The 15,782-nt window shown below is 42.3% G+C and overlaps 1 protein-coding gene across 1 annotated transcript in view; it reads right to left on the bottom strand.

Moving 5' to 3' along the window:
* Positions 1-1,916: 1,916 nt before the first annotated feature.
* The window catches only part of LOC144211203 (SH3 and multiple ankyrin repeat domains protein 1-like), a 31,326-nt gene continuing 17,460 nt past the window's right edge, over positions 1,917-15,782 (bottom strand). The window contains exons 17-27 of the mRNA XM_077738229.1: positions 11,331-11,413; positions 11,123-11,247; positions 10,185-10,320; positions 10,015-10,095; positions 9,462-9,470; positions 9,256-9,282; positions 9,103-9,159; positions 8,170-8,291; positions 7,661-7,769; positions 3,875-6,983; positions 1,917-3,573 (exon numbers count right to left, since the gene is read on the bottom strand). Coding sequence (XP_077594355.1) covers positions 2,670-3,573; positions 3,875-6,983; positions 7,661-7,769; positions 8,170-8,291; positions 9,103-9,159; positions 9,256-9,282; positions 9,462-9,470; positions 10,015-10,095; positions 10,185-10,320; positions 11,123-11,247; positions 11,331-11,413 — 4,762 coding nt within the window. The 3' untranslated portion in view covers positions 1,917-2,669. The remainder of the gene's footprint in view (positions 3,574-3,874; positions 6,984-7,660; positions 7,770-8,169; positions 8,292-9,102; positions 9,160-9,255; positions 9,283-9,461; positions 9,471-10,014; positions 10,096-10,184; positions 10,321-11,122; positions 11,248-11,330; positions 11,414-15,782) is intronic.

The following is a 15,782-nucleotide window of genomic DNA, read 5'->3' as shown; positions in this document are numbered from 1 at the left end:
CAATCAAAATGGATGGCATGTTTAGCTTCGTCAATGGCACAAAAAGAAGAGTAGTATAAGTATTGCTATTTTTAATTGTCTTGCAAGGATTACTCACATAAGGTTCGCAGGAGGGGCCAAATGGAATTCAAAAAGGGAGCCGCCTGCTGAATAAATTGCAGCAATTGGTCTATTTATGGTGAGGAATGTCAATTTTGGATATAAATATGGTCATATCGTACAAAACTAGAATATAGGGAATGACAAAATGACCAAAAAAAAATTGTCAGGGTAAAATAAAGAAAAAAATAGGCCGAATTAAGTGGAAGATGATTGTCAACAAGTATAGGCAAGTCAAATCGAAGGGAAAAATGATGGATTTTTTTTAAACAGGCATTTAAAGAAGGCTGCTAAACTACACAAAAGCAGACATAAGTATTGAGACAGTTGAAAAGGTGAAGCAGTTAAAAGCCCTTTGTGATCATGGCACCTAAAGTATGATAGAGCACGTTCAAATTTAGGAGAACGGTCACAGCCAATGGCTTAACTTCTGACTTGAGAATAAAAATAAATTTAAAAATCTATAGGTGATGATGTATACTCCAATATTACGGAAGTCTATTACAACAACACATTAAAAAGGTTCTTTACCGCATGAAATTAATGACATCTAATTCAGTAAAATTCAGTTTAGAAAACCATAGCATGAAATTCATGGTGTTATGACTTGAAATTTAACATGCTGTCATGAGACATTTACATTGCTACAATGTAAAATTTAGCAATTTAAAATAGGAAATGTTCAGGATTAACATTATTAATGTCCAATGACAGTAGTATTGTGATGTATATATATTTTTTTAAGTACTAAAATTAATTGATTGAAGGACTCTACTTAGGGGAGGATTAATTAGTAATAAATTAAAATGTATTTTAAAAAAATAAGGTAAAAATTTAACTTTAAAATTCCTTTTTAAAAACAAACAAGTAAAAGAAACATCTTTTTATACAGAGCAGTTTTTTCCTTATTTTTGTAGCAATAGACTTCCGTTCAACATGAGTAAAGTTTCTGTCCTAAATGTGAAATAACAAAATTATGTATATCAATAACGGAGTATTAGGGCTACACATTTTTTTAAAAATAGAATTCAAAATCCAAAGATAACGTCAAAATACTACATTTTTTAAAGGTAAACTTCTCTTCTCATGTCTTCTTACAACATTATAACTTCCCCCTGGTTTTATTTCAAATTTCCCCTTAACTCCTTTTTGTCCCTAGCGTGTAGCCCTGACACTCCTTGCTACTAAAAATAAATAAAATATAAAGCGCCTTCCTTCATCAAGCATTTTCTCTCCTCACTCGGAATGAAGCTAACGGCTAATAGTGAATCCCTTTAAATATATCATATAATACTTAGTGCTCGCACGTAAAACACATACAAATCTTATTATCATAAATAATTTTGGGGCACCATGGCAAATATATCAAAACAAATACTATTATTTGAATTCCTCTACAAAAAAAAACAATGTTATGTTTTCCTCTGACCTTGTATCATAAAGTGATGTCACGATGAGGTCCTTGTGTCCCTGGCAACATTTTAGTGGTGTTTTTCCCTGTAAGCATATTAATAAAGTCAAACTGCCATTAACTTAGCTTTCACATCTGTCCTTGAGGGCATGTGTTCAAGTGTCTGTTAACTCATTGGCTGCCATCTGTCATGGATCATGTTCTTTTATCATTTTTACCTTGTGGTACATGTTGTGATTTAAGCAGGAATATTTTAGATGCCCTTTATAGCTATATTTATCCAATCCATTTGGACTGCATGGGTTGTTAGACTGTCATAGACCATTTTCCTTTACAACGTATTTTCTCGCATATAAGCTTTAAAATCGTTGAATTTTATAATTTCTCTTATATAAGATGCTCAAAATTTTTACCTCCATGTTTATGATTTTAATAGGGAGGACAAATGTATTACTTTGAAGGGAAAATCTTAAGAAAAATTATTTAAAAAGGAAGTCATGTGAGCAGTACAACCAGGAAATGTGTCCATAAGGGTCTAGTTTGTCATCCATGGCAGGCACAAGTGAGTTTTTCCCAACTTTTTATGCGCATATAAGCCGTAGCCTCGATTCAGTTATTCTTTTGAGTGACAAATAGGGCGTCTATGCGAGAAAATACGGTACATGTTAAGATTAAAATTGCCATTGAGGGCGACAGTCAAATGATTTGAATGAGAGTCACCGTCAATGGCCTTGACGTGGATGGCAGCCAATGTTTAGAACCCGGAACAGTTGTGCGAATGTGCAAATCAAATACCGACTAAAAAGACCAGCCTGAAAGTGTGTTGAAGTCCACTGTTCTTCTTCTATTCCTGATCTTCTGATAATGTTCCTCTGTTAAGTCATGTGTCCTAAAACATTTTTTTGGTCAACTTATCCAATCACTCCATCACTCTCACTGACATGCAAAGGCCTGGAGAGAGAGAGAAGGAGGGCAAGTCATTGCAGAAGGAAAACTAAAACAGGAGAAAGTTATATGTATACGGGAAAAGGATCGAGTGAAGATCATTTCCATTTCCAAATTGTATGTCGCCGATTAAGAAAAGTGGGAATCCGACTTTTCCAGAAGGACTCGCTCCTGTATTATTGTCCCATTAATGACCCTGTTTGGAAGTCTTCCCTCACCTGTCAGTGAGCTTCTTCAACGCCCTCTCGATGTTCATTCGATGCCCCACTCGAATCACCCCCAGGTCCAAGAAGTCGTCCTTGGTAAGCGAAGGCAAATGGGATCCGTCTATCTCGTTATCGATAAAACGCTCTATGTGTTCGCCCAGGTTCAGGTAAGCTAACCAGTCGGCTACGTCGTATTTGGTCCAATAGGGGAGTGGCTTGAGAGCAAAAGGTTTAGATGGTGGCGGAGGGGTCAGGTGGGGGAAGTTGAGACAAGACGGGCTCGGGGGTAAGTGCAACGGGGACGAGGCTCCGGAAAGAAAATGCGTTGGGGAGAGAGAACGGGAAACTAGTAAGGGGTTAGGACTGGGTGCGCTGGATGGGGAGAAAAGTGGAGGTGTCGAGGTCGTGAAAGCGTCTCCCAGTGGGAGGCCGGGAGAGGGAGGGGTCAGAGGTCCTTGGAATTCAAAGGGGTTACTGTAGATTGGTGTGCTGGGAAGGATAGGGAGGGACGATGGTCGGGGAGGGGTGGAATTGGCCTGTTCGGCGTTATAGATCAGGGGACTCGGCGCTCGGCGTCGGGAAACGGCGGATCGCATCTCCTTGGTAGGACTGCATTGAAAATCAAAAGTCTGCCGCCTCATTTTGGAACGATGCTTATTAGGGGAGGTCGGGTAAGGGCAGTAGGTCGGGGAGTGGGGTGGGTGGGAGAGTATCGGGGAGCTGGGCATTTGTGGGGAGGGGGAACGGGTCCAGTTGCGTTGTTGGACTACCTGAGGGGAATGGGATACGGAGGGAGCGGCGGGTAGATTGTGTGGGAGTACTTGATGGAGATGAGGAGAGGAGGTGGGTAAGGGGGAAGTGGAGCGGCCAGTAGGGGGGCTGTGGAATGCGTCGGTCAGATCGGCGGAAAATCTGCAAGATGATAAGCAAAAGGTCATGTATAAGCCGGAGGGGCTATGCAAATTGTTCAGTATTGCTCATCATTTTGAAACTGAAACTTGATTTGAAAAGTGTTATTTCAACTCAACAATAGCAAATATTTGCATGGGCTTGGAACCATTTCGCCCAAGAAAAGTTGGGCCATTAAGTTTAAATGTTAAGAATTCGGAAGACCATAACCATATGCACTGATGGCTAACTCACCACACTTTTATCATATTACAAGTGTTCCAGTAGTGTCCCAAAGAAAATTGTAATCTGGAAAACAACCAACCTGTGCATGGTGGGTGATTTGGGGGTGTGGCTCCAGTCCTCCATACTCCTCATGCTACTCATCTGGTGAAGCTTGGAACTCAACTCATTGATGATGCTGGCCTTGACACCCGAGAGAGGCGAGTGATTTCTGCGTGTGTCCAAAGCTGTCTGGAGCTGTTCGTGTTCGTCGACCTCTCCCCATCCCGCCGGCCGAGCATCAATGGGTCTGTCTAAGCAGGCCGCTAACGCGGCGCTAAAGTTGTCCCCCATTTTGGGTCTACTTGGCAACATTTGTCTTTCTTCGGGTAAGGCTCCATCTAACCGGATGTTGTCTGGGATGTTTTGTCTTTGCAGTTGTAGAGGGGCTGGGTGGGTGCTGTTTTGCCTTCTCAGTGCAACAGGCAGGACCCTCCCTGGGCCCTGCTTACGATGCGTTATCTTCGGAAATGCCGGGTTTGCCATTTTGACATTCTGTCCGTCAAGCATTTGCCCACTTGCGTAAACCGGAGAAGAGTCCTGGGGAGCGCCCCCTCCTTTTCCACTCGATCCATCTCCTCCAAAGCCCATCCTCTCTCCTCTTAGTCCACTCAAACCCAACATTTCAATATGATGGTCACTGCTGCTGTGGCTGTCCAGTTCTTCAATGCCAGAATCCACCACAGGATCTTGCCATTCTCCGCTTTTAGATGCATTAGCGGGGTAGTTAGCATGATTCGAAGCCCTGCCCCCCGTGCTAAAAGATCCGGGTTTGGCTCCGCCTACACCCGGGCTGTAGTCGGAAGCCGTAGAAGCCGTGGTGGTTGTAGCGGCCGCAATGGCTGTCATGGTGGTAGTGGCGTAGGTCATGGTCGTGGTGAGGGCCGCCGTGCCTCTGTCGTGAGAGGTGGCGTCGCACCCTCCCAATGAGTCGTCGGGGGCGGAGACGCTGTAAAATGAGTGAGGATGGGACATGGGTTGGGGTCTGTGGAGGTTGGTGGTAGGGGGAGCAGGAGATGGTAAAGATGGCGAGAGAGCGGACTGCGTCAGGGTTGCCACCTCGCTGTCGTACGAGGTAAGACTAGATGTGGCGGAGTCGCCACCCTGTGAGGAGGTTTGAGGAACATTTGGGGGCTTTGAAGATGGAGAAGGTAAAGGAGGTGGCGGAGGAGCAGTGGTGGATCGTTGACCCGGGTATCGCTCTTGCTGGTGATAGTCCCTCACTCTTTCGTTCTTACCATTGGCAAACTGTAAGGGTGGCGGTAAAGGGTCTGCGAAAACAAACTCCTCGTCTACGTCGATTGAGGGAGCTGGGGGTGGGAGGACCATCATTCCCAAATGTTCTGCTCTTGCTTCTTCTGGCCCGTCAGGTGCTGCGGGGACTGTGTACTGAGGGATGTAGTTGGTGTTGGGAGCGCTGTCCATTTGTAGAAAGGAAGGTCTTCGAGGGGCAGGCTGAGCTGGGGGTGGTGGGGGCTGTACAGGCCTGCTATCGTGAGCCTCCTTTTCTCTTTCCCTTTGGTAATATTGACTGGAAAATTGGCTGTCTCTGTCTTCCGAGAAACGAACTCGAAGACCTTCTCGGTGTCCTACATCCTTGTCTCGCTCCATCCTATCCCCTCCACCCCCCACGCGTAGTATCCTTGGAGACTGCGGCCGACTTTGAGATGCGGGTGAGGTGGTGGCGGAGGTGGGAGAGGTCAAGTGAAGGGAAACCGGTGACGTGTAAGTCGATTGTGTTGGAGTGGCGAAAAGAGACGGTGTGGGGGTCTGGGTCGGGGTAGTGAAGGCTCCCACGCTAGACAGCTGTCGGCCAAAGTGTCTCTCTTCTCGTCGACTTCTGCGGTCGTCCTTGAGCGCCCTTTCCCGAGCGGCCAGGGCCAGTCCTAGGGGAGACGAGGGGTCCAGAACCTTACCTGTGAGTGGGTGGATGAAAGTGGTCGCTGGCTGCGAGCCAAACATTGACGGCGCCGATTTGGGTTGACCGTCCTGACTGGGGACGGGAGAAGAGTACTCGGGTAGGCCAAAGGCTGGAGGCATGCTGCTGGAATAGTGGACATAATTGTCTCCAGAAAACATGCCCTCATCAATGGACTTGGACGGCCGCAGTCGAGGACTTGGTACTTCCATTTGCAAATTCTGTAATGGTAAGATCCTGGCTTTTAGTGGTTCACCTCCCTCTCCTATGCCTCCGCCTGGCTGCTCCCCCAGGATGTCATCTTCAAAAAAAGAAGCACTCTTTCTCCTCATATCACGGAAACGTTCCCTTTCCCTGCGAGCCCCTCCACTTTCTAAAGTCGCCCCGAATGCTGAGGAGTAGTCTACATTCTCCAGTTCTTTTTGCTTCGGAGAAACCGGAGGAGCGTTGACGGCTTGAAATGAGGAAGTGGAAGTCGCCGGTTGAGGTGGAGTCGAACTGAGCGGTGAAGGTAAAGTAGAATTGGGACTTTCCAGAGATTGAGGTTGACCAGATGTTTGGTCTTCTCCATCTTGTGGCGCTTCGGCCTCCATGCTACTACCCTGGCTGCTTCGTCCACTGCTGCTAGTGGAGGGCGCTTTGATAATAATGGTTGGGATGGGGATGGAAGTCTTCTCTTTGGCTACTGCGGCTTTCCCTCGATGCTGCCGCAGTCCCTCTTCAACTTTAGACTGTTTAGTCAGTGCGCCCCGACCTCCCCTGCGGGTACCCCCCCTGCCGGTGCCTCCGCTCTGCTCACGAGTGGCTACGTGTGAATGATGAGGTACGTTTTGTTGGGTTTTTGGTTTGGCACTGGTTGGGGGTGTGGCGCTGCTATAGCCTCTTCGTAAGCCTCCCATCTTACCGCCCCCTCGCCTGGGGGGCTCTTGCTCCTTGGCGCCAAGTCCTTCCGATTGTCGTCGGAGGGTGGAGGCCATGACTTGCTGGTTCATCCCGCCGCCTCTTTCCCAACCTGGTTGATTGGGATGGCCAGATTGGACCTGGAAGTGGGCTTGCGATACAGTTGGTATGGGCATGGCAGGCCCCCTACCTGGATGAGGGCCGGCAGATAACGGCGGTTCGGGTGCCGACGTATTCGGGGGTGGCGGGATTTCTTCTGGTCCTGGCATGGATAAGCTGCGTGCTAGCTTCATGGCAGGTGGGTGAAGGTATTGCCGCTCCTCCTCTGTTATACCTTTGTTCAACAACACATGGAGGTGAATTCAGAGATTTAGTTGAATAGACTTAGAACAATGAAGCACTTAACTGATTGGCTGCCATTGACTTTGCTATATGCTCATTTTATTTTGACTTTGGACGTTAAACCAACAAGTGAATTGTAGCGTTATAGCCAATGTTCCTTCTATAATGTGCAATTGCACATTGGTAAGAAAACCAATCCAGTGCAGTGAACGCAATGCATATATATACTTTTTTCTGTATAATTTTACTTTATAATTCTTTGAGTGGCAGGTGTCAATGCCAATCATTGTATCAAATGCAATCACGCTACACAGCCTTCAAAGGATTGACAGTGCAAATTTTAGTGTCATTTTATGTAAGGATATTATTAATGAAATGTTATGGCTAGATCATTTTTGGGTGTTAAAAATAGCGAGCACTTGGTCTGTATGCCCTGATATATGATACATTTGAGGGAACATTGGTTACAGCAGACTGTTTTTCAAACTTTCCATTTTTCTGATGTTGTGTTTGACATAATTATGTCATAATTGTTCCGTTTTTTGTTGTTGTTGTAATGGACACTATTTGTTCTGTGGCATACTTGTATTCAGCGACATTGTTACAAATTCAGAACACGTTCATCCACATTACAGGGACTCAACACTTGAGTTTGCCATTATGTCTTACCAATAGATTTTTGACGTATCATGACAGCATGCTGTGCTGGTTGAAAGTGTGCTTGGTTGTAGCCAAAACCGGCTCTGGGATTCGGCGCGGACTGCAGCTCGTATGTCGGCTTCGGGTGGCACGCATAATTAGAGGAAGAAGAAAAAAATTAAAAGAGAATGGCCATTCTGATTGATGTAAAGCTGATTTAAATCCCTGCATCCAGGCAACGTAGAATAGATGAATGGACACAACCAGACTCAGACTGAATGAAGCAAACGTGGTTTGGGTTGTTCATTGCCAATCATTTTCAAGTGCTGTGAGGGCATCAGAGCACCCCCACAGCTTAAGGACACAGAAACACCACGTGATTAAATTTGGCCTCTTGCCCAAAGCTCAAATTCTCTCTGCAGGAGTGAGGAGCTCGTCTGCTGTTGCCGACATGGACAAGGAATAGGAAGTATACATCCAAAAACAAAGTGTGGAGGATGCCAAAATAGGGGTATGATAAGAAAATGGGTGGAAAATACCTCGTTGGGTGCATTGGGGACAATACTCTTGCTCCGGTCCCTCTTGCCTCCGTGACCTCTCTGGCCTTGGTTGTCTGATGTAATGGAGTGCTGGGCAGCGGCCAAGATTTCATCCAGTTTATCTTCAAAAGGAACAAAACATGAAAAGGAGATCTTCTTATAAAGCTTCAAGAGGGGCTAAATGACATGAGGAAAAAGTACCTATATATTGTAATGAAAATTGAAATATGGACATGTTGATATCAAAATAAATCGAAAAAGTAGAGGTTCTGAAAAAGTCCTGCACTGCCGAAATGAAATGAATGGTTGCTTAAATATGGGAATAAAAACTGAAATAAGCACATGCTGGATCAGATCAATTAAAACTGAAATAAATATAACCAATAATTTCAAACAAATACCTGAAATCCAAAAATTGGAAATGAAAAAAACTAGAGTATATTGAATTCAAACAAAACATTTAGTTTAAAATAACAATAAATATAAATTAACTACAAAATAATTCAAAATGAAAGAGAATTGAGTGTTTAAATATATATATTTTTTAAATGCTTAAATGCATTAAAAATTAAATAAAAAAATGAAATAATTTAAATTATAAATGTTGAAAAACAATAAAACTCCAAAACTTAAATAAATAAATCCAAATTGAATACTGAAATAAATGAATAAAAAAAAAACAATATAAACTAGAAGAAAAACAAATCCAAATTGCATCTATTAGCAAACAAATAGTGATTGAAACACAATGTTGCTATGTATCATTGTTTTAAATCTTTGGCTACTTTTGATTGCTGCCAACCCTTCTACTTCAAATTGATTGGATGTCTACCACCTTCAAAGGCGGCCAGTGAGTTACACTAGTACTTCATCATTTGTTCTTGATCCCCAAAAGGTAGAAAAAGTCCTCCATGACCAAAGCAGGTTTCTTACTCAGTGCCATTTGATAGACTGTCCTCTTCTTATCAGGACCCTGAGAGGAATCGTAGTCTGCAAAAGAAGAAGAAGAAGAAAAAAGCTGGCATCAAAAGGCTCTTAATTAAGGCCCGGGGGCTGATGGAGTCAACGATAAAGCCTGATGCTCACCTGCTTTCTTTTTCCATGGAGAGGTAGCTAGAGCATACATAATCGGGAAGAAGAAATTAGCTGCTGAGGCGGCAGAACGGTCATGTTGGGATGGCGGATGAAGGGATGGAATACATACTCGGACACAAGATGGTGTGAATGCAGAGGGAGGATGGTGATGGGGACGGAAATGATAACGAAGATGCACGATTTTGTGATCCTCCCACCTTTCTCCACTTTGGAACAGCGCGTGTTGTCGGAAGGAGGAAAAAAAAAGGGGGGGGGGTTGTTAGAGAGCATTTAAGTGTGATTATAGAATATAACAATGCCATTGCATGAAATCACAAGAGTGTTAACATTGTTTTTAAAAATTGACAAAGAGAAATGGTGTTTTTTCGTTGATATACGGATTCAACAATGGAAAGTTTGGTCATTGACTTTTACTTTTTGTCATTGAAGAACGAATGAAAAAAATGGCATTTTTCATTTGAGCTAACATTCTCTTTCGCAACTGCCTTTCTAAAATATTCTGTCACTCAAATGCAATTGGTACACGTGCAGTATATATGAGCTTCAAAAATTCATGATGTAGACATTTGAAACATCCTCACCTAATTTGTTATATTTTAATTATAGCCTGTGGCAAATTTGTAAGCAAAATGACTTACAGAATGTTGATTGTATTAGCATATATGAATTAGCATGTGTTTAAAAAGCAAATATTGTATAATGTAGACAATTAGATTTCATGCCGTCCGTCATGTGCCTTTGGCATCTCACCCATGTCTTCCAGCTCTGATGTCATGGACTTGGAGCGCAGAGCAATGGCCGGGGGAGTCAACCTTTTGGACTGCTGCGGGGCTATCGAAAGAAAGTCCACACATGCGGTCAACACTAGCGATTACGTCAGCAAGATAGCACGCAAAAAGTATGAATGTTGTGTTGCTCACCTTTCTTACGAGCCGTATCTTCCAAGTCGGGGTTTCGGGCAACCATGACAACTTTGACCATTAGGCTGTTGCCACCCTGTCGAATGGTATTGACAACCTGCCGGTGTCCTACTTTTACCACATTCTGGCCGTTCACCTGGAAAAACAAAGATTTGCATCATTTACAAACATAAATACATATTATACATTGGGTATAAGTTCAGTTTTTTTCCCTTTTACACCCTTTTGTTTTCCATCCTTCCATCTAAAGAATTGAGGCGTCTCACCTTGCTGTCCTCTCCCTGTATCTGTCAGTGTCTTTGTTTATTGTTGTAGAATTCCATGTGTATTTCTATCATACTTTTCCCTTTTCCACCCATTTGCTTCTTATAAGATATTGGGGTGTCTCAGTGCAACGTTCCACTTGTAGGTGTCCCTGTAAATTGTATACTCTTAAAAACTAACATCCTTTTTTATTTCCGACATACTTGGGTGGTTTTCCCTTTTCCACCCCCTTGTTTCCCTCTTTGTCTTATAAAATATTGGGGTGCTTCAGTGAAACATTGCACTTGTAGGTGTCCCTGTTATTTTTATACTCTTAAAAACTAAATTCTTTTTTATTTCCAACATACTTGTCCCATTTTCCCTTTTCCACCCATTTGTTTATCCCTTTGTTTTATAAGATATTGGGGTGCCTCAGTGCAACGTTCCCCTTGCAGGTGTCCCTGTTATTTTTATGCTCTTAAAAACTAAATTCCTTTTTGTATCCAACATACTCGGCCGGTTTTCCCTTTTCCACCCTTTTTGTCTCACTGTGGCCATCCCATTCTAGCTGCTATTGTCTTTTTTGTTATTGAAAATTGAATTATGTGTCTTTACAAAACAAGGTTTATTTATAACCCCATGCTGAGCAGCCAATAGTTTCTGCATATTGGTCATGTGACCGATATTTGACTCACCTCGATGAGGAAATCCCCCATCCGTAGGCCGGCTCTCCAGGCCACGCCCCCCTCATCGACAGATTCCAGGTACTGCAAGGCTGGAAACGCTGGCGTGGGAGTGAATTCCTCTATGGGAGTCTGAGCTGTGAAAGTTTGGGCAAAAAAAGATGAGCATGAATGGAGGCATGGTAGAAAAAGTAGAGATTAATTTTGAGCTGGTGTTTACCTTTGGCTCCTCGGAGCACAAAGCCGAATCCCTCATTGTCTTTCTTCTGTAGGAGTGCTGTCTTCTCCTTAATGATGTAGTCACTGCAAGGAGGAGTAGAAAACAATAACACAGTGGAATCATTTGGCTTTTGTTGCAAGAGGAAAGTCATTTTGTCAATTTGAGGGGAAAACTGTTTAACTGCATCACATTATGAAACCACTGCAGCAAAAGAAAGGTCGCTGGCAAAATAAACAGCAGCGATGCACAGTGAGAGAGGCGGAAGAAAAAGCCTCCAGACTCACTTGACTTAAGTTTAACACCTTGTTATTGTTCTGCTCCAGACGAGCCTATTTGAGCTAATTCAAACCGAGACAAGATCAAGACCAACATTTTTTTTGGGAAGTCGAGACCAAGACTTTGTGCAATCTAGACAGACACAGGCCTGGACATTTCGGAGGCAAGACAAGAGACAAGAGACAAGACTTTTGGGAGCACATAAAAAGGACATGGACAAAAATGTTGGGAGCCCAGACAGAGACCAGACCAAGAATTCAGACATAGACAAGAGTGAGAACTTTTGAATTTTGCCAGTTCAGACTAAGACCAGGTCAAGGCATTTAGGGACTACCAAGAATTTGACCAAGTCAATACTGACATTATTGCAAGTTGAGAAAATTAAGTTTTTTTTGTGACCAAACCAAGACAAGACAGAGACATTTGGGTGTACAGATGAAGACAAAACCAGCAAGTTTGCGTTTCTAGTACAATACAATGCCAAAGACCTTTAGTAGTCCAGAACGAAGACCAAGATACTTCCAGTCTGTCACAAAATGATCATGCTTAACTCTCATTTTGGCAAAAAACATCCAATCCAATGTAAAAATGATCATGTTAAAACATAAAACATTGAACTTCAACCCCATTCATGCAAAGATTATATTTTGTTTCTAACCCTTACAAGTCACTTATTGAACTGATTGGCTGCCATGGATGGGACAAGACGTCCAATACATTTTGACTGGAAGACTCAACAAATGTTGGTGAACCTTCCCACCCAGCGCCCATCTAATTTTAGCTAGCTGCTTGCCATTTCCATCCTAACCACAGAAAAACTGTACAAAAATGCTTCTTGCTGAATCCCGAAAATCGATGCACGAATTTGAGCACAAAACTGAAAACGACTACACGTTTCCCCCGACTGAGGTCCATCCCTAGCACGTTCTCCATCGACATTGCTGGTTCGCCAACGCTTACCCGCCTTCCAGCCATCTGTTCCTCACACCTTATTCTTTTTTTTTCCTCTCACAATGTCCTCCATCGTGCAATCTTTCTTCGAAGATCAAAGTAACAAGGAGTGGGTAGACTAAAAGTAAGAAAGGGGAAACACTGGCTGGTGATGTGAGATATTTGCTCAATCATTTAGCTACTGTGAGCCATCAAAACAAATGTTGAATTTTTAGGGAAGGATTTAAAAATAATAATAATAACAATTCAATTGGAATATGCAATGATCGATTGAGTGATCATTGTTGACATAAAATCGCGCTAATTCATTTTTATTCAGGTTTTTAATGCCAAATATTATTTTTTATATCTGTTTTTTTAAATGTATTTACTTTATTTTTAATTTTTAAAACAAGGAAAACCAGAAAATTCTAATTGACTTTGTCATTGTAAAAAGATATAAAAAAAAAAAAAAACAGAACAGATCTGGCCCCCGGGCCTCGAGTTTGACACACATGCAACCATGTCTGAGAAACGCCACTAGAGAGGTATGAAATATTTAGTAGAGGCACATGGGTGATGTTTGATGTGCTACCACGCAAACAAAATACATGTTAAATTATTCTTTAGAATGCTTTTATGAAAAAAATGACATTATTTTCGACGCAAATGAGATTTTTTTTTCTTAACATGCAAGTATACACATGAACACATAGAAATGAATCTTCACCATAATCCCCTCTGCACACACACACACACACACACACATATACACATACACACACACATCAATTATACAAGAGCTATTTCAAAAGACAGGTAGAAAGCGCCAAATCCCTATGAATGAAAATCTCCTCAGTATCTAATCCACCCACACCGTCTGAGTGAAACGCATCAATGTTAACCACACACAAGCATGCAAGTGGTACATTGAACAGACAACACCAAATCTGCGCCAAGAAAAAAGACGCGCACGGCACACCAATTTCCTCTTTAAGGAATTATCATTATTATTTTTTTAAAGACACGACCTATGAGAAACGTCATCATCTACCTCTCCCCTCTCTCCATTGTCCTCTCTTCACATCCATAGCCAGCCAATGAAGGAGGAAACAGCCGCTACCTGTAAATGAACCACACTCTGCTGTTTCTGGGGCCCAGTGACGGCCACCGAGGAGAGAGGGAGAGGGCGAGAGAGCGGACTCTCTCGCCGCATCCCTCCATTGCCTTCCTCTTCCTCTCTCATCTTCTTCCTCCTCCCTTCCTCTTCCTCCTCCCTCTCTGCCTCCCTCACTCACTCACTCACTGACTCCCAGGCAACCACAGTAGAGGACAGAGAATAGGAGGAGGAGGGGCGAGCATGTCTGGGAAGCCCTCAGAGATTTTATTCGGTGTTCTACTGCCGTACTATATGAAAGAAAAAAATCGATCGCGATGTGGGCCATTTTAGATTACCATAATCGACATCCTATATGTATTTTAAATCATTTGGAGAGAAATGCAACGACAATGACGACAGCCTTTCCCCTATTCACTGGGTATCAAGTAGTGCTTCAACCTAAAACTGTCCACTATGAACAGAAGCAGCACAGCAGAATCCATCTTTTTGCTCAAATGTCAACATATCTAATAATCTAATCCTACTCATGACTATTAGTTTTAAGACTGATGTATATGAATACTTTCAGGCACAATGCTCACTATACAGTGATGACATTAAAGATCTTTAACCCAGATATAAATAAAAGACTATATCTGTCCTAAAAATGTGGATGATATGAGTGTTAATGTATATAAGTATATATTACTATAGATATACGTCTCCTTGTGCCCTGGTATTGGCTGGCCACCAATTCAAAGTGTCCCCACCTACTGATCCTATTTGTCTGTGACTGTTCCAGAAAGTAATCTTGTTAACAAGTAGCACCACAAACGACATTTTTCCACTACTTTACGACATTTAACTAAAAATAGCTTTCTACAAGCCACCATACTGGAGACAATGGAGGAGTTTGACAACACAAGCCTGTGTTTGTGATTGCAGGGGGGGCAACAATAAACAAGATAGCATTCGCAAGTGTGCGTTTTCGATCCTTAGCCAATCACAGAATGGTTAACAGCTGACTCCCTTCTCAGACATCCACAAGCACACCTGCCAATTGGAGCTTTTCTTCACAAACATTTCTCGCCGCCATGCCCAACCATTTTTGACGGAACACGTCATCTCGTTGGGAAAGCGGGTACCCGTTAGCATACAAGAGACCCCAGGGTAGATTTTACACACTAGCACAAGGACGCAACTACTGCTCAGCCTATTTATGACTCACCATCACAAATATGATGTATTTACTCACAAGGACATATTCGTACATACAACGACTCCAAAGCAAAATATGCACTGCCTGATGTTAAAACCAAAATTTAAATAAAGTATTACAACTACCTGGCATCGTGTTAGTCTAATTAGCTCACAATCTGCCACTGTGTACAAATATCTGATACATATATACATATGTTGGATTTAGTTTTTTTTTTTGTATCTTGGAACAAAATTTCCCATTGAGGATTACATAGTGGGAAAAATAATGAAAGGCAAAAACGTCAGTGTCGGAATGGACGAGATTTCGCACCCGTGCCTTGACGTCAGTGAACTGCTGATATTTCACTCGCCCGAGCACTTAGTCCAGCTACTTTGTTTGATATCACGTTAATAACAGTGATTGGAATCATGGAATGATGTGGTGACGCTATCTTATACATAACACTATGTTACAGTGCTAAAAGCATACTTTTAAAAGCATACTCTGAGTCCTAGGACTATGTGAGCGTAATAAACCACTCGGCGTCTTAAAAAAAAAAAACTCTTTCACAGCCAAAATTGGAGAGTATATTACTGGCCACTAGAAGATCAAGCTCTACCATCAGGAGGTAAATAACAGTACGAGGAAGATTAAAAAATTCCAAATAATATTACATAAATGCCATAAATGCCAATTATTCACTTAGCAATTTAATGCCTTATATTACATTATTATATATAACGGTTTTATTTTACTTTCCTCTTTAATTAAACAACAACAAAATATTTTTTAATGTATTCCTACTTTTTGGATGTAATATTTCTAAAGCTAAAATATCAAAAACCAAAATATGACCTTGAATTTAATTGACATCATTTATGAATATTTAAGAACTACTGGTAAAGTACCTCGGATTCAATGCAAAAATATGTGACCAGAGATTGTG

The sequence above is a fragment of the Stigmatopora nigra genome, chromosome 18 (assembly GCF_051989575.1).
Source record: "Stigmatopora nigra isolate UIUO_SnigA chromosome 18, RoL_Snig_1.1, whole genome shotgun sequence".
In the NCBI taxonomy this organism is placed as follows: Eukaryota; Metazoa; Chordata; class Actinopteri; order Syngnathiformes; family Syngnathidae; genus Stigmatopora; species Stigmatopora nigra.
This window is presented reverse-complemented; position numbering and strand designations above follow the sequence as displayed.